The sequence below is a fragment of the Phascolarctos cinereus genome, unplaced genomic scaffold (genome assembly GCF_003287225.1).
Source record: "Phascolarctos cinereus isolate Bilbo 61053 unplaced genomic scaffold, phaCin_HiC Scaffold_5;HRSCAF=322, whole genome shotgun sequence".
Lineage (NCBI taxonomy): Eukaryota > Metazoa > Chordata > Mammalia > Diprotodontia > Phascolarctidae > Phascolarctos > Phascolarctos cinereus.
Genome location: NW_027555958.1, coordinates 247,884,018 through 247,901,634, shown reverse-complemented (window position 1 = coordinate 247,901,634; position 17,617 = coordinate 247,884,018). Strand labels below are relative to the sequence as shown.

At 45.1% G+C, this 17,617-nt stretch overlaps 2 protein-coding genes across 2 annotated transcripts; one reads left to right on the top strand and one right to left on the bottom strand.

The window, feature by feature from the left end:
• The first annotated feature begins 3,937 nt into the window (after positions 1 to 3,937).
• TUBB (tubulin beta class I) lies at positions 3,938 to 9,081 on the top strand. The gene is given in 5 exon segments (XM_020974252.2): positions 3,938 to 4,214; positions 5,797 to 5,905; positions 6,196 to 6,306; positions 7,013 to 7,570; positions 7,573 to 9,081. Coding segments are annotated over 5 exon segments (1,326 nt in total). The 5' UTR covers positions 3,938 to 4,157; the 3' UTR covers positions 8,064 to 9,081.
• Positions 9,082 to 9,638: 557 nt separating this feature from the next.
• Positions 9,639 to 15,910, bottom strand: FLOT1 (flotillin 1). Its single transcript, XM_020974253.2, has 13 exons — positions 15,820 to 15,910; positions 15,373 to 15,429; positions 14,874 to 14,949; positions 14,697 to 14,787; positions 14,061 to 14,204; positions 13,789 to 13,908; positions 13,578 to 13,673; positions 12,879 to 13,031; positions 11,197 to 11,378; positions 10,908 to 10,953; positions 10,670 to 10,807; positions 10,168 to 10,332; positions 9,639 to 9,944 (listed from the first exon to the last, which is right to left on the bottom strand). Exons 2-13 carry the CDS (start codon positions 15,413 to 15,415, stop codon positions 9,936 to 9,938), a joined length of 1,263 nt encoding a protein of 420 aa, XP_020829912.1. The 5' UTR covers positions 15,416 to 15,429; positions 15,820 to 15,910; the 3' UTR covers positions 9,639 to 9,935.
• Between the last annotated feature and the right edge of the window lie 1,707 nt (positions 15,911 to 17,617).

The following is a 17,617-nucleotide window of genomic DNA, read 5'->3' as shown; positions in this document are numbered from 1 at the left end:
TTGGAGAGGGAAAAGGCAGGGAGACCAACCAGCAGGCCATAGAAATAGTCCAGGTCTAAAGGGAGGAGGCACTTTACCAGGGTGGTTATATTGTCACGTGACCCCAACTACTGAAGTAAAGACTCACTGTTCGACAAAAACTTCTGGGAAAACTGAAAAGCAGTCTGGTTTAGACCAACACCTCACATCATTTACCAAGATGAGATCCAAACAGTTACATAACTTAGATTTAAAAGGTCACATAAAAAAAATGAAGGAGAAAGGAAGAAATTACTTTTCTTATCTGGATAGGGGAAGAGTCTGTGACCAGAAGAGAAGGCTCACATAAGATAAAATGGACAATTTTGATTACATAAAATTAAAAGTTTTGCACAAACAAAACCAATGTAGCTAAGCTTAACAGAGAGATGGTTAACTGGGGGAAAAATCTTTGCAGTAAGTTTTTCTAATAATGGTCTCATTTTCGAGATATATAAGGAATTGATTGGAAGAATTAGAGTCATTCTCCAAATGATACGTGATCAAAGGATATGAACAGGGAATTCTCACAGGAAGAAATCCAAGTTATCAACACCCATATTAAAAAAAGTTTCCAGGGGCAGCTAGGTGGTGCAGTGGATAGAGCACTGGTCCTGTATTCAGGAGGACCTGAGTTAAAATCTGCCCTCAGACACATAACACTTACTAGCTGTGTGACCCTGGGCAAGTCACTTAACCCCATTGCCTACCCCCTCCCCCCAAAAAGCTTCCAAATCACCAATAATTAGAGAGATGTAAATTAAAGCAACTCTGAGGTTCTACCTCATAACCACCAAATTGTCAAAGTTGACAAAAAAGGAAAACGGCAAATGTGTGAGCTCAGTGAAAACAGATACATGCATTGTTTGTGGAATTTTGAGTTGGTCCAGCCACTCTGGAAAATAATTTGGAAGTATGCCCCCCAAAAGTTACTAAATTGTGCACACCATTTGACCCAGCCATACAATTTATTTACTATGCCTATGCCTCGGAGAGATAAAAGAAAGAGGGAAAGAACCCATATGAACAAAAACATTTGTAACATCTTTTGTGGTAGCAAAAAATTGCAAAGTAAGGGAGTACCAATCAACTAGGGGAATGACTAAACAAATTTTGGTATGCAAATGTAATGGAATAATATTGTACTGTAAGAAATGATAAAATGGATAGTTCCAGAGAAGACTTGTATCAATTGATGTTAAATGCAATGAGCAGAACCAGGAGAACAATTTGTAGCATAAAAACAACAGTGTACAAATAAACACATTGGAAATACATAAGAATTCTGATCAACGCAATGACCAATTATGATTCCAGAAGACTGTTGATGAACAATGTTACCCACCTTCTAATAGAGAGAACGGACCAAATATGCAGAATAAGACATACATATTAAAACATTGCCAATGTAGGTATTTGTTTTATTTGACTATTCATATTTGTTACAAGAATTTTTTCTTTCTTTTTTTTCAGTTATGGTGATGGAGAATGGGAGCAATAGAAAATAAATGGTTGCAATTAAAAATTTTTTTTTTGCCTGAGGCAATCAGGGTTAAATGACTTGCCCAGAGTCACACAGCTAGTAAGTGTCATGTGTCTGAGGCCACATTTGAACTCAGGTCCTCGTGACTCCAAGGCTGGAGCTCTATCCACTGGACCACCTAACTGCCCCTAAATGCTTGCAATTTTAAAAGTAATTTATTAATTGGAGAGTTGATGAACCAACTATGGCATACAAATGTAATGTAATAATATTACACTAAGAAGGATTATTGGGAAATGATAAAGCATAAGAAACAAAATACAATGAAACATCTTTTAAAATAGGATAGGGAATGCAGATCTTATAGACTATCACAAAGTCACTTAACTCAGGCCTGCACAACCTGTGGCAAGAATTTCCTCTACATCCATGGATGTTTTCCTCTCATTTTTCATGGTCCCTCTGAAATCCTTTGGCATGCTGCAAGCATCCAAGCATCCAAGCAGCCCATGGATAAGTTGTACAGGCCATGCAGGCCTGACTTAACTTCGCAGTGCCCCAGGCAACTCTCTTAAAACTCTAAGTTGCAGAGAAGATATAAATCTTTACTGGTGGAGGAAATTCACTATACAAGTGAAACCACAGGTCCAATCCCAGTCCCCCAAATGGGCATAAAACCTGAATTACCTTCCTTCAAAATAATATATGTATGTATAAATACATGTATACATATATGTATATATGACTTACTGTTCTTTGAATTATTATTATTATTATATAAAATATCGTTATGCTAAAGAAAGCAGTGGCATGTGTAACCAGTAGTCACAGTTCACTAATTTCCAATAAGGAAATGATAACACCACTTGCTCCTGGAACAAATCTGACCACTGATAACATGATATAACTTTCTCCTGCTAGGACAGTAGGATAATGGATAGAATGCTGGACTTAGAGGTAGGAAGATCTGAGTTTGAACCCTAAGTCATTTTAACTTCTACCATTTGTAAAATGAGGATAAATATAGCACCTACCACACAAGGTTGCTGTGAGAATCAAGTGAGATGATATATATGTGTATATATTATATATATATACATGAAAACCTTAAAACTTGTTATAAATCCTAGTTATTATTTTATGATATCACTCTAAAACAGAATGATGTCTCTCCATGCTTCTATGTTCCATGTAAAAGTGACAGTGACATTACAGTCCCTAAAAGAAATATCCTAATTTGAACTAACCTCATTTCTTCTCCCTCTGTCCCCAAGCCCAACCTTTCTTCCTTCTAATGGTCCTCATCTCTAGCTCAGGTGCCTATGAAGGTTATGATGGTGATCTGCTTGACCATGTTGTTATGACATCCACCATACATTAGGGACATTGATTTGAATGGCTTGTAGAAACATCTACCTCCCATAAATGCATTGGTACTACTTAAGGATCCTATGTCTGGGGAGACAGGATAGAAGTGCCATGAAAATGTTAACAGTTATCGAACCCCTCAGCCACATTTACTCTTCTAATCTCAGCTCAGACTTCCCTGGAGCAATCCCCACAACTCTTTTCAAAGGAACACACCTCAGGGACCCAGGTATCCGACTTTCCAAGACTCGGGTTTTCTTTGACAAATTCATTATTAATGTTCCTTCCAGCCATTTTTTTTTTGGACAGCTGCATCTGTGTCCTGAAATGTCTCTAGTATAATTTTCTCTTTGGGTTATTTTAAAATACTCTTACCCCAAAATGCCCAAGGAAATCACACACTGAACAAAAACCACTACTCCATCCACTGTGACTATCAGGTGAGAAAAAAGAGGTGGATTGCTGAGGTGTGTGGGTGATGTAGATCACTGAGGCAAATAAGGATGGGGTTGAGGAGCACGGGAAGAGGTGGAAATTCGGGGTAGGGGAGGCTAGACACCTGAGTCCAGGGAAGACCAATGGGCCCTGTAACTGTCTATCCCAAGCTCACATTTGGCTCTCCCTACATTTGTTTGAGCTTAGCAGGCCAGCCCTAGGAATGCCGCAGCAGGAAGTCCCAGGACATACCAACCCCCAAATCACATCACTACCTTGCATCCCTAGACTTTCCATTTACGACAGATCTAAATCCTAGTCTCTTTTAATGTCTAATAATAATTTAAAAAAATCAAGAGATTGGATGGCTATGCCTAATTTTTTTATTCGTTATTAAAAAAAAAATCCCACACCCATCCCACTTCTCCCTTTTCCATCTTGCAGCGTGGACAACAATAGAGGACTACATTTCCCAGTGAAGATCGCGCTTGGTCCCCGGAGGAGCGGCCAATGGGTATCAGCCACTTGCCTGGTATGGACCAATCAGTGCTTCTTTAGACGGGCTTTGTCTACGATATAGCTGGCGCCTACCTCTCCATCCTTTCCCCCTCTCAGGCCACGCAGCGCAAGCGCGCCCCGCCCTACTTCTCCTCCCTCGCTTCCCCTCCCCCCTTCCTTCTTTCTCCCTCTCAGAACGTTTGTGTAGCTGTGTTCTGAACTAGTAGCTCCAGCCTCCCGGGAAACCTTCTATTGATAAAGAGCTCGTTCAGCGGAAAGGAGAAAATATATATAATTATATATCATTCTCTCCTCCCTGCACATAACTTGAGACAAGCAAAAGTAAATTCTAACCATGAGGGAAATCGTACATATCCAGGCTGGCCAGTGTGGCAATCAGATCGGTGCAAAGGTAAGGATTTTGATTTTACATATTCTATTCTCCATTGATTTTTTTTTAAAGGAAAGAAAATTTTAAAAATTTCCTGAAAAAAAAAAGTGGCGGGACTGTCGTTAGCTCCCGCTGCCTGCCCAAAGCAGCACGAACCAACCAACCAACCAACCAACAAACAAATAAATAAATAATCCAAGCATTTCTTTGCGGCGGGAATTTTCTTTAGAGAAATCTATAGGGTTTTTTTTCCCTTGTTCTCTTACCCGGGTTAGTTTTGTTGGCGTGTCGCAACCTAGTCCTTTCTATCAGTTAAGAAGAAAGGACCCATAAAGTGATTTAAGTGTTGAGTGGATTAACTGGAAGGTGTGTCTCTTTCCCCTTGGGGTTTGGGGGCTGGGGTTGAATGTGTAAAAGGGATCTCAAAGCGACTTTTGTGTCAGAGATGGAAGGACGGAAACGCGCGAGACAAAGCGAGGCCAGTTACTGTCCCATGTGCATCTCTGCCTCTTTCTGTCTCCCCCCCGCCCAAAACTGTGACTCTTTTGCCCGAATCCTAACGGGGAGGTGAGAAGCCGCATTGTGCACTGAGCTGGAGAAAAAGGGAATGAAATAGGCTGGTGGGGCTTGGGGGGGGAACTCGTAGTCAGCCCCCCGCAAAAAAAATATGAAATGTGGAATCTTCCTAAGTTCTCACTCGTTCTCTTTTGTGAGGAGGAAGGGTGTGTGTGGGGGGGGTGCTTTTTTCCCCCTTCCCTCTCTGAAAGCCCTCCCTTTAAAGGCGGGAGCGGGGGTGGGGTGGGCTGCGAGTTCCCGCGCGTTGTCTAGTGTTCCGCGTGGCTAGTTCCACGAGGACAAAGAGTTAAAAAACGGGTGACTAGGGGAGCGATTCCAATACATAATGAGAAGAAATGGAAACTGTAGCAAAGAAACAAGATTTTAGGGCAGAAGGGTTCCTTCTCCCTGCCCCCCTTGCGAGATACTGTGTAACGGATGGGGGTGGAAAGGAAGTGGGAAGGAGAATTTGCAACGTTGTGGTAAAAGGGCGGAGCCTGGTTGGGGCGGGGCAAGAACTCCCTAGCGCTCTAGGGCAATGCTGGATAGAGGAAAAGAGCCCCACCCTTGGCTCCCATTGTCCATCATTTTCCCCCTTGCCTTCTCGGACCTCCCACAGGCTCGCTTTATAGTGAGTTCTTCGGGATGGGTGGGTAGCAGCTGCAGTGCCATTTTCTTTGTGCGCATCGGAGGGGCGTTGCCTGATGGGGGAGAAAGGGAGGGAGACAGTGACATTTTATCTTTCCTAGCCAGCAACTCGGGCATCTGGCCTTTACTCTCTTACTGGATTACCTGGAATGAGTCGTCTCCTTCAGCCCTATTATCTCATGCATTTATAGGGCAGGATAATCCTGTAACGAGCTTCCTGTGCTGTCCCATCTGTTCCAGGATAGGTGGGAGGGAATCCCCTGGGGTTTTTTTAGGGGAAAAAAATATGACTCCTGGATTGAACGGAGAATTTTGGGATTGAGAGCCTATCATGAGAGTGGGGGAGAATTTTTAATCGATTCTTCTTACTTCTCAACTCTTTACTCGTTTATCTACCTAGTTCTGGGAGGTGATCAGTGATGAACATGGCATCGACCCCACCGGCACCTACCATGGGGACAGTGACCTACAGTTGGACCGGATCTCTGTCTACTACAATGAGGCCACTGGTGAGGGGCAGGGAGGGAACCCTCCCCTCTCTTCTGCCTTCTGAAATGGGGGGGGAAACCATTTACCCATGGGAGACCCTTTCTCCACTTCCCACAGGCTCTGTTCATCTTCTTTCCCTTCCCCTTTAGAGATACACACCCCTTTCCTCCACTGGGTAATCCCAGACTAGTTCTCTACTGCCACCTGGTGGTAAAACTAGAATGGCACCGGGAGGGCCACGTATTAAGGGACCCCGGGGACCCTCCCTTTCTTTCTCCAGCAAACACCTATTCTGCACTTTCTCCTGCAGGCGGCAAATATGTTCCCCGGGCCATACTGGTTGATCTTGAGCCTGGAACCATGGACTCTGTTCGTTCTGGACCTTTTGGCCAGATATTCAGGCCAGACAACTTTGTTTTTGGTGAGTTGAAGTAAATTTTTCTTAAAACGGTGATGAAAAAGGGTAGAGAAGTGGTAGCCTCGCCACTGGGAGAGTGTGTGGGGAAAATACTATTTCATTAGTAGTTGTTATCTCAGGTAAATTCCCAAATAATCATCACTCTTGGAATTGAAGGTTATTCATTAAAAACCGTGTTGGTTCTTGTTGAAGTGAATTTGAAATAAAGGCAAATTAGCATGTGAGTATTTTCAGATGATTGAGGAGTCTGTAGGGGGAGCTTATTATCAGTGTAGCATGAAGAAGGAAGGGAATTAGGAACTTCAAAATTGGGAAATGGGCTCAATGTAGGTTGTGGCCTGAAGAGTTCAAGAAAGGTAGGGGTGACTTGGATGGAAGGTAGAATAAGGGGAGTGACTGAGGGGTTGAACATTAGGTAAGAGGATCTTCTAAGGCAGTGGTGTCAAACTCAGAAAGAGGGGCCACTAAGAATCCTTGCTGGCTGCATATTAACTTAGAAAACCACACGGTAATGTTATCTGTGTTAGGTTGAATTTTTATTTAATGAAAATATTTCTCAATGACATTTTAATCTGGGCATGTTTGACATCTCTCTTCTAAAGTATAGAAGGGTTAAAACATCTTTAGGTTATAGGGAGAGGGTTGGTGGTAGTGTGGGATATCACAGCATCCCGCCTGATCTTACCCTGCCTCCCACCCCCAATCCCAGGCCAGTCCGGGGCAGGCAACAATTGGGCCAAAGGCCACTACACTGAAGGGGCAGAGCTGGTGGATTCAGTCTTGGATGTGGTGCGCAAAGAGGCAGAGAGCTGTGATTGCCTGCAAGGCTTCCAGCTGACCCACTCTCTCGGTGGAGGCACAGGATCAGGGATGGGCACTTTGCTCATCAGCAAGATCCGAGAAGAGTACCCTGACCGAATCATGAATACCTTCAGTGTGGTTCCATCACCCAAGGTCTCGGATACCGTGGTTGAGCCCTACAATGCCACGCTCTCTGTCCACCAGTTAGTAGAAAACACAGATGAAACCTACTGCATTGATAACGAAGCACTCTATGATATCTGCTTCCGAACCCTCAAGCTGACCACGCCGACCTATGGTGACCTTAACCATCTAGTCTCTGCTACCATGAGCGGTGTCACCACCTGCCTTCGCTTTCCTGGCCAGCTTAATGCTGACCTCCGAAAATTGGCCGTAAACATGGTTCCTTTCCCTCGACTCCACTTCTTCATGCCTGGCTTTGCCCCCCTCACCAGTGGAAGCCAGCATACCATGCTAACGTGCCTGAGCTCACCCAGCAAGTCTTTGATGCCAAGAACATGATGGCGGCGTGTGACCCTCGCCATGGGCGATATCTCACCGTGGCTGCTGTTTTCCGTGGTCGGATGTCCATGAAGGAAGTGGATGAACAAATGCTCAATGTGCAAAACAAAAATAGTAGCTACTTTGTTGAGTGGATCCCCAACAACGTCAAGACCGCTGTCTGTGATATCCCACCCCGTGGGCTCAAGATGGCCGTCACCTTCATTGGCAACAGCACCGCCATCCAGGAGCTCTTCAAGCGCATCTCAGAGCAGTTCACTGCCATGTTCGGCCGGAAGGCCTTCCTCCACTGGTACACAGGGGAAGGGATGGACGAGATGGAGTTCACCGAGGCCGAGAGCAACATGAATGATCTCGTTTCTGAGTACCAACAATACCAGGATGCCACTGCTGAAGAGGAGGAGGATTTCGGTGAGGAGGCAGAGGAGGAGGCCTGAGGGAGATACCCTGCCACCTCAGTCTTCTCAATTCTCCCAACATTCATTCCCCATCACCCTTTTCCTCTAAGGTTTGCATTTTCTGCCTCCATTCTCTTTTTCTCTCCTTTGTGGGTGCTGAGCTCTCTGCCCTGTTTTTCCTTCCTTATGACTCGTCACCTCAGTAATATACTCTTTCCTCCCTACTCCCAGATTTCTCTCCAAGAAGCAGGATGTCTCCAACCCAGAGCCTCAATTTAGGGGCCTTTGTGCCTACTAAGTGCCCTGAACTAAAATGGTGACCAAGAGGAAAGGTCCAGGACTCTTTGGCTTCCATTCATGAAGAAGGGGACCAAAATGTCATATTCCTAATGGAGAGAGTTCTCTTGGTGGGTGTTTGGGGGAAAGGGAGGAAATGGGAGTGTTCCATTCCATAACAGTCTGTTAGGGGAGCCAGGCTTTCTATTATGACTACCATCTCCAGATATTCCCCAACTTGTCATATTCCTATCTCCAGATACCCCTTCCCTTTATCTCTTTCTCTACCCCAGATCTGGGGGGAAGTGTTGACAGTATTATTCTCCCCACTTTTGGTTTCTCTCCCAAGTATTCATTTTTCTTTGGAGGGGTCTGTGCCTCACTCTGCCAGGTGGGCTTCCCCCCTCAGCTCTTTTTCCTCCCCTCATTTTGGGACCCACGTACCCTTCCCCAGTCTGAGAAATGAGAACTGTTTCAACTTCCAAAATTCCAGAGAAGTCCCTCATTTGGGGAGGATTTAAATTTTCTTCCACTCCCCTAAAAAATCAATTCCCTCCAAAAGAAAGGGAGCAGGGGCAACAGCACACTTCCCTTCCCATCATCAAATCTTTCCTCCATTTTCTCTCATCCTTTCCACTTCTGCAATTTCTATCTTGGGCTCTTCCCCCTCCCACTTCCTAGGTTTCTGTTTTGTGTTGAACTTGCTGCTTTTTTTCATATTGAAAAGACGACGCCCCCCAAACCCAAAAATAAACAGGAAATGAGGAAAAAAAATACAAAAGCTTAAGTGTCTGGTTGATTCTTGAAGAGGGAATGGGAGGTGGGGATACAAGGTTTGGTGTGGGATTTGGAGTTCTGTTCCCTCTTCAGTGCCCTTCAGATCACTAGCTGTATGATTTTTTTTTTATGGACACTCCCAATATAAATGTCTTCCCTTATTTTATAAAACAGGTTATGATTTAAATTGGAGTGGGAATGGGATAAATTTGGCGAACATTGAAAACAGTTTGCCCAGCAGTAGACTTACGGCAGTGCTTACTCAGGAAAGTTAGAAATACCATATTAATACCAAGCAAGGTCTGTTTCTTGAAAGAGGTACCATTATGCCATTTAAAAGGTCCAAGCAGTCCCTCTCTTTAAGAGTCCTTTCTACATTTTTATTTTCGAGTTTCTAGAATAGAATTTCTTCTTCACTCTAAAGTTATTCTTCAGCTTGAGGACATGGAGAACTAGTGTCCTGGGATTTGATAAAACCTGCGTTCACCTTTACCTCCCTTTCATAATTTAACTATATGCTACTCTTTTCATTAAAGAAAAAGTGAGGGGAAAAGGCCAGAATTCAGGCAGACAATCATTTAATTAGATGGCTAAATAAGTGTGTACTGGGGATGGGTAGTCACCAGCTTGGGAAAGGACAGCTCCTGCCAGTGTGGGGTTGGGAATGGGGAGTACCAGCAACTGAGCAGGAAGGTCTGAAGGACCCCAGTGTGGAAGAAAGTGGGGCCACTCTGACTTGGGTAGAATAAAGAAGGCAGGGCTCGGTTCAGGCAAATTTCACATAAGGGTTGACTGGCGCATGAGGGAACAGGAATTTAATCCATGCCCTCCTTTTGTTGCTCCAAAAACTGGCTTGTTCTAATTTACCTGAGGGAAGAGAAAAAGGAAGTATTAGCCAAGACCCAGGCTTGTTGAGCCATAAAAAAACCCAGAGAGTAGAGACTCAGTGTCATTGCTGAGACACCCTGAAGACTCCTTCAGGGAAGAAGCAATATCACACAATTACAGGGTTTAGACTAGAACCCAGATCTCTTGACAACCAAGTTCCCTATGGTTAGGTACCCATACGGTTCCACCGAAGGTTTCTCACCTGGGAAATGCTGACACCTGTGAGCTTTTCCACACAATTTGGCAGGTGGGTTAGGATATCCAATACTTCCCCGGTTACCTTGGCAGCACCCAGTGTACCTCCCCCACTAGATACCAGTGTGATCTTTTTGGCAGAACTTAGAGGACCACTGATCTCCTCTGCCACCTAGATGGAAGAAGAAAGACCCGTTCATTATTCCTGGATGCCTTTACTCTCCAAGGATTCAATTTCAAACCCGAATTCTCAATCCAGGCCCCTCCCCATCCAAAATCATTCTTACTAGCTCTCACCATGCTCTATTAAACCCTGGTTCTGTACACAATAAGCACTTAATAAATGTTGGTTCTGTTAACCTACTTCTTGATCCAATTTCTCTAGTTTTGGCCTATCTTCCCCATCTCACCATTCCAATCCCTTGCTTTGGGCTCCCAGCATCTACTCATTCATTACTTTCTATTTTCCAATAAACTCCTCTCCTAGGAATCAGTGCCCAAAACCAAACCTGGGGCAGTTTCTCTAGCAACATGTCCAGTTGGGCAGCCTCTTGGTACAACTGAAAGGCCTCTGCCTTCTTTGCCATCTGCTCAGCCTCTGCCCGGGCCCGGACCCCTATAGCATATGCTTCCGCTTCTCCACGGATCTGTGGAGACATGAGATTTTGTTTGGGGACAAAAGGGAAAACTAGTGCTGGGGACAAGACTCTCCCAGTTGATCCATCCTATCCCTATCCCTTCACTGACCCGAATGGACTCAGCTTCAGCCTCTGCTTGCATAATCAGCTGGGACCTGAGAAAGAAAAGGGGGGAAAAAGCTATGGGGGGTGGGGGTGTTTGCTTACCCTAGGGAGGGAGGAAGAGTTCATGGAGAAGGCTCTCTAATGCTGGAGATAATCAGGGTTTTATTGACAAGGCGAGCCGTGGTGTAAAAGAACAAAAGTTTTCCCCTAGGGAGACAAGGTTGTAGAGGAGCTAGCTGCCAGGTCTAATTGTCCACCTCACAGTGAGGGTGAGGGTGGGGTGGCCCCCTTACCTTTCTGCCTCAGCTAGTCTTTCTAAGCGGTATCGCTCAGCCTCCGAGGGCTTCTTCACTCGAGCTTCCAGCTCCTTCTCTCGACGAGTTATCTCCTGTTCTTGCAATGCCACCTGCTGGGTCCGCTCCACCACCTGTACCTGCACCCGCTGCTCCTCTATATGCTGCTTTGTCTTTGCTACCTGCATGAATTAGGGTCCAGAAGTCAGTCAGATACAGTGAGCCAGATAGTGTTCAGATATCAAGAATGAGAATATGATGGTTAGAGTTAAATGTAACAATAACCACATAAGGTTAGACATCCCACTTAACCCTCTATATTCTTTTGTTTTTGATAAGGATATTAAAGACACAGTGTGTAGGGAGGGCCTTATTGTCCTCCCCTAAGTCAACCTCAAATGTTTAGGACTTTTCCTAAAAACATTCCTAACTTGCTTAATACTCCATTTGGACTATTATCCATGAATACTGGCCCATATTACCATTGCAGTAGTTTACTGCTACTTTCTAATGGGTCTTCCTGCTTCTATTCGCCATACTCCAAATTATCCTTCAGATTGATTTTCCTTTTATAGATTCAATCATGTCTTGAAGCTCAAAGATCTTAAGTAGTCCCCTAATAAATAAAGTTGAAACTTCTTTGTCTGGCATTCCCGGCTCCCTACACCTGGTGCCAACCTTATGTTCCATTTAAAGTTGACTGTTTTTTGTACCTCCCCCCAACTTCTCTGATAAACATACTTCATTACCCTGTCTCCTCGTCTGTTCCACACACATAGAATACCCTCCGTTTCCCATTTTTGCCTAGCTATCCTTTAAAACTTAAATGAATGCTATCTTCTCCAAAGTCTTCCTTGATACCTTATTTGAAAATGACAACCTTCAGACCTCATGAAGCCTTTTGTTCTCAAACTCTCTAATGATAATATACACCATATTACCTGTTTGTGTCTTATCCTTCCCCCTTGCAACTAAGTTCCACTAAGCCAGAAACTGTATCTTTCTAAACTTTGTATCACTTTCATCAGTACAATGATTTGTACACAATAAACACTTAATAATTTATCTTGATTATTAAATGAGAGAACACATCAAAACATTTTAGAAATGATTTATTTTCAGACCATACTATCTGTTGGCCTATGGCATTCCTAATAAGGTCACTATTCAATACCCACCTATCAAGTTCTTTGATGGGTCCTTTTTCAAGCTTCAAGAGTTAATTAGCAATGTGCAGAATGCCAGAATTGGGTATGGTCTGAAATCTTGTTATCATCAGCCACAATCACTATATTAAGAGTTTTGTTTAAGTGTTTTGGGAAAGTGGATTTTTTGGAGGGGAGGGGACAGTGTCTATTGTAGCCAAAGTAACAATTAAAAAATTTTATATTTAAAAAAAAACAACAAAACAAAAAACCAAATACCTGTCTCTTTTCCCTTCCCCCATATCCTTAAAGGTTATGACTTTTGTTTACGCCCCCCCTCTTTTGTCTTTCTGATACTTTTAGTATTACGGAAAAGATAGGGAAAGCAGGTCAGACTTGGGAAATCAAAGATAGTGTTAAAAATAAAGATGTCCAAACAGGGAAGAATAGCAAAAGAAAATGGGAGAGTAAGCATCAGAATTAGGGACTCAGGGGTTAGAGGTCAGACAACTGAAGTTTGGCATGGGTGCCTCTGACCTGCAGCTGGTAGGCCAGGTCAGCCTGTGCACGTCGGGTGTTGACCTCAATGTCATAAACAGCCTTCTTCAGCTCATAATCTCTTTGTGCCTTGGCCATCTCTATCTCACTCACATACTGAGCAGATACCTTCTGTTGTTTTGCTTTTGCCTCCTGTTGGGGCAGAAGTCATTGTCAAGATAAAGGTGGTGGTGGAATGACATTTCCTAAATCCCTGATCCTCAAATTCCTCACCTGGAAAATCTCTAAGGTCATTTCCAGGTCTAGAGCCTTTGATTGAAAAGTGAGAACACCTCAGAAACATATTCATATCACCCCACCTCCTCCAGGTCCTCACTCTGGCTTCCTACCAGCCTCTTCCCCTTCAAACAAATTCTACCCACTTACCTCCATTAACTGAGCATAAAATATAACATAATATCTTAGAACTGGTAGGGACATTAGATGTCAATCTAATGTCTAGTCAGACACTAGAAGTAGTCTAAACTTCCACCACTACCACCATTTTACAGATGAGGACATTGAGGTCAGAGAAATAAGTAATTTATCTAAGTTCACACAACTAGTAAGTGTCAAAGCCAGGGATTAATTTAGATTTTCTGATTTCAAGCCCAGTGCTTTTTCTGTGACATCATGCTAACTCACATATGGCAAATATTTGCTGACTGACTGAACCCAATCTCTTTCCCTGCCCCTCACCTGGATCCCAGCATCTCTTTTGGCCTCAGCTTCTCCAATACGTGCATCTTTCTGGACCTGAGCTGTTCGAGCCTTCCCCAGGGAGTGCAGATAATCCTGCAGGAAGGAAACATAGGATTATAGATATTGGATGCCTAAATCTTCTTGGAGAGAAAGGGGGAGATATGAACTAGGAAAGAGGGAGGAAGTGATGGCTGGACCTCTGGTTCACCTGGTCATCATGAATATCCTTGAGAGTATAGCTAACAACACTGATGCCCATGTTGACAAGGTCAGATGAAGCTACTTTGAACACTTGCTCTGAAAATTTCTGGCGATCCTTATAGATCTCCTAGGGGAGACGGGGGACAAAGAAGGTGATTTCAAATCCATGCCCCACCACCCTTTTGTCCCCAGGCCCACCTCCTCATTTCTTCAGAACCCACCCATGTAGCTTTCCCAGACCTATCTCTTCAGTTCCTAAGTCCCCTCTTCCTAATCCACCTCTACTGTCATGTGGGCCATGATCGCCCTCTGGTGGCCCTCCAAAGTCTCCAGTGCAATGTGGGCAATTTCACCCTCAGTCTTCCCTAGGAACATCTGACAGGCAGCAGCCAACATCTCCTTGTTCTGGCCTTGGATCTTCACCTGGGGACAAAAAGAGGTTGTTGGGGAGTTTGGGGAAGTAGAACTTTCTTCTCCAAGGACAGATAGCAAAAAAAGGAAGGCATAATTTCTTATAAATTTTTTATATCCAGGGAGAAAAGAGAAGATCTATAGCATCCTGTTAAGAAAATAGGGTGGAGAGGGGCACAGTGGATAAAGCTCTGGCCTTGGAGTCAGGAAGACCCGAGTTCAAATCTGAGTCTCAGACACTTGACACTTTAGCTGTGTGACTTTGGGCAAGTCACTTAACCCCAACTGCCTCACCCCCCCCAATAAAAAAACAACAAAAAAGAAAATAGGGTGGAGGAACAGTTGTGTTTGGGAGAAAATTCTTATCTTCCAGCAAGGAGAAAGAAGGGTGGGGCAAATAACAATACCTAGATGGGGGGGGAAGGGAGAAAGAGAAACAGCGACAGACAGAGAAACAACGATGGATGGGATAATGAGCTTCAAAAAGTAGGCTCACACCCTCACCTGGGCAATGCCAGTAACTGATATAGGAACCCCATGACGAGTATAGACCTTCTCACTCTTGACATTGAGGGTCAGTGTGTTGAGAGAGATTCTGGAGAAAGAAAGTAAGGCTATGAGGAATAGAAGAAAGGAAAGAGAATTTAATGCCCCTCTTTCTGCAATCCCCTTCTCACCTACCTCCTGATTTGTTGGATACAGGGCACGACAAAGACCCGGCCTCCTGCCACCATGACAGGGGGGCTTCTGCAGAAACCTGAAGGAAATGAGGACAATGAATCTGGCTGGGAAGGGAGTATGGCATTAAGACAAAGGGAATTAGAGGAAAAGAGCTAATGTGAAAGATAAAGCTAATGTATAGGAAACTGAGACGCAGGTGGAAGGAAGGGATGATGTATTAAAGGCAAAACAGACCCGTGGTAAGGGTAGGGCAGTCAAGAGTTGTGGGAGGGGAGCTGGATGGGAAGAAAATAAAATTTGCAAAGGCAGAGAAGGGGCAAGTAATCACAGATGCTCTGTGAACCTTAAAGGGCCATATACCTTATCATTAAAGAGGGAACTGAGCTAGGCATTATGTGTGTATGAGTGTGTGTGTGGAGGGGTAATAAGCTTGGGGAGCAATCGAATTTATGGTTCCTTTGGAGAATCTAGAGGGGGAAGGGAGGGCAATAACACTTACCCGAGACCACCATAGCCTCATTTGGGCCACAAGTGAAAAACATGCTTCAGGGAGGGGCTAGAATGGGAGGGGGAAGACATGATTTTTAGGGGTCAGCAAAGGAAATGATGGAACTCATATACCCCAGCCCCGCCCACCCCAACCACAATCCCAACCCTCAACCCTTCACTGCCACCTTTTTCCAGTCTGCATTGCTCATTTCACTGCTGTGGCATCTGTCTGGATCCCTAAGTTTCAACCAAACTCCCCTCCTCCCCCGCCCACCTTTCGACCCCAGCCCCATTCCTGCACCCCCCCAACACGCGCACACACGGACGCACACACATACCTACACACATACACACAAGAACACAAACACGCGCGCACACACACATGCGCGCGGGCTGCACGCCAGACGTTTCTCTACGCGCCAGGCGTCGCCTGGGTCCCCCGCTTCCTAGCCCTCACCTCCTCTAGGAGTGCAGGGTGCGCGGCCCCGGGGGCGGAGGGGAGGCAGCTCGAGGAACAGAAGCCCGCGTCCGCTGTCGCCCAGGGGCAACCAGGCAGGCTGTGGCTCCCTCGGTGCCAGCGCTCCCCTCCCCCGACGTCGCCCCAAGGCCAACCGCGCCCAGTTGCTGCCGCAGAGCCCGGATCCCGCCCCCGGCGCTTGACCAACCTCCCCTCCGTACCCTCCCCCCGCGAGGCCCCGCCCCCTTCCCGGCAGCTCCCGCGCCTCCTGCGTCGCGGCTGCTGCTGCGGCTTCTGCTGCTGCGGGAGCCCTGGAGGCAAGCAGGGGCTGCTGAGGCGGGTGGGCACCCTGGCTTCTCTGCGCATCCTGCCTCCTGCTCTCTCCTCGGCCCTTCCTGACCCATTGCCTTCTGGCCCCTTCCACCCCTGTGCACCCGGGCAGGCCGCCGCCCCGAGGATGTTGCTCCATCCTGGGTTTGCCCGGTGTCAGTAACCGTGTGCGATCATATCCGGCTGTTGGAAATGGGGCACTGAACGCCTGGGTCCGGGCAGATTCTTTTTTTTTTCTTTCTTGGAAGGGGAGAGCTTATCGAGGGGGCATATCCCCGAGTTGAGGCTTTAGAACAAGTGATAGTGTAACTCTCAGACTCCTTGGATTTTACAGTGTGTGGCCCAGTACTTGGCACACAGTAGGAGCTAAATAAAGGCTTCTTGAGTTGACTTCTTAGATCACTTGGTCAGATCGCTCCTTTGCCTGCGTAGTCAGTCAGTCAAGATGCACTTGCTAGGTGCCAGGCACTTCTTCAAGTGTTGGAGATACAAAGAAAGGCCCTCAAGGGACAAAAATTGTATAAACAAGATCTGTACAGTGAAAAAGGAAGGTACTCTCAGAGGGAAGACGATGAAGGAGGAGGAGGAATAAGAGACACTCACTTTACCTTGTACTGTACTCCCTTCCCTGTCCCTTCCTCTCCCATTAGACTGGAATCCCCTTGAGTTGCTGGACTCTGTTTCTGGAATCTTTTAATTCCCGAGGCACTAGGCTTGTTTAATAAATATTCTTCATTGACTTTGATGTAAGTTATCTATCCATTCCATAGGTCTGTTTCCTGATTTATTGATTAATTTAATCAGGAATTGGATGTGATGGATCTGAAGGGTGCCTTCCAGCTCAAAATACACCTACGATCTTAATGAAATTAGTTGGAGGTCAGTGGGGACTTTAGGATGTTCAGGAACTAAGGGATCTCATAAGGAACTCATAAGATCACAGATTTAGAGCTGAAAGGGACCTAAGAGGATGTTGAGTCTAACCCTCTCATTTTACAGATTAGGAAATGAGGCCCGGAGAATATCTCTAATATATCCTTTATATATCTTGTTGGTACCTAGTTATTTGCATGTTGTCTCCCCCATTTTACTGTAAGCTCCTTCAGAACAGGGACTCCCCCCTCCCCCCTTTCTTACCATCCCTCATTGCTTGGCTAGTAGGCAATTTATAAATGATTGTTTAAGCTGACCAGAGAGGTTAATTCACTGGCCCAAGGTTACACAGCTAGCATTTGACAGAACCAGTATTGAAGCCAGATCTGCTTCGTTTGGACTCCAAGTCTAATGAAGTCTTTTCATTACATTGAAATACGCTTGATCCTCACAATAATTCTATGAGGTAAATAGTGAAAGTAGCATTAATTACCATTGCACAGGTTTGATCTAGTCTAAGGAACTCCAGGCATGGGAATTCCCTCCACAAACAAAAGTTGGAATTTGTCTATAACTTCTCTGCATCTTAAGAGTT

Coding starts and splice junctions, on each gene's coding strand:
- FLOT1 (XM_020974253.2), bottom strand. CDS start 15,415: ATGTTTTTCACTTGTGGCCCAAATGAGGCTATGGTGGTCTCGG. Junction 13,674..13,788: donor AGGATATTCATGATGACCAG/GTGAACCAGAGG, acceptor TCCTTCCTGCAG/GATTATCTGCACTCCCTGGG. Junction 13,032..13,577: donor AAAGAGATGCTGGGATCCAG/GTGAGGGGCAGG, acceptor CTGCCCCAACAG/GAGGCAAAAGCAAAACAACA.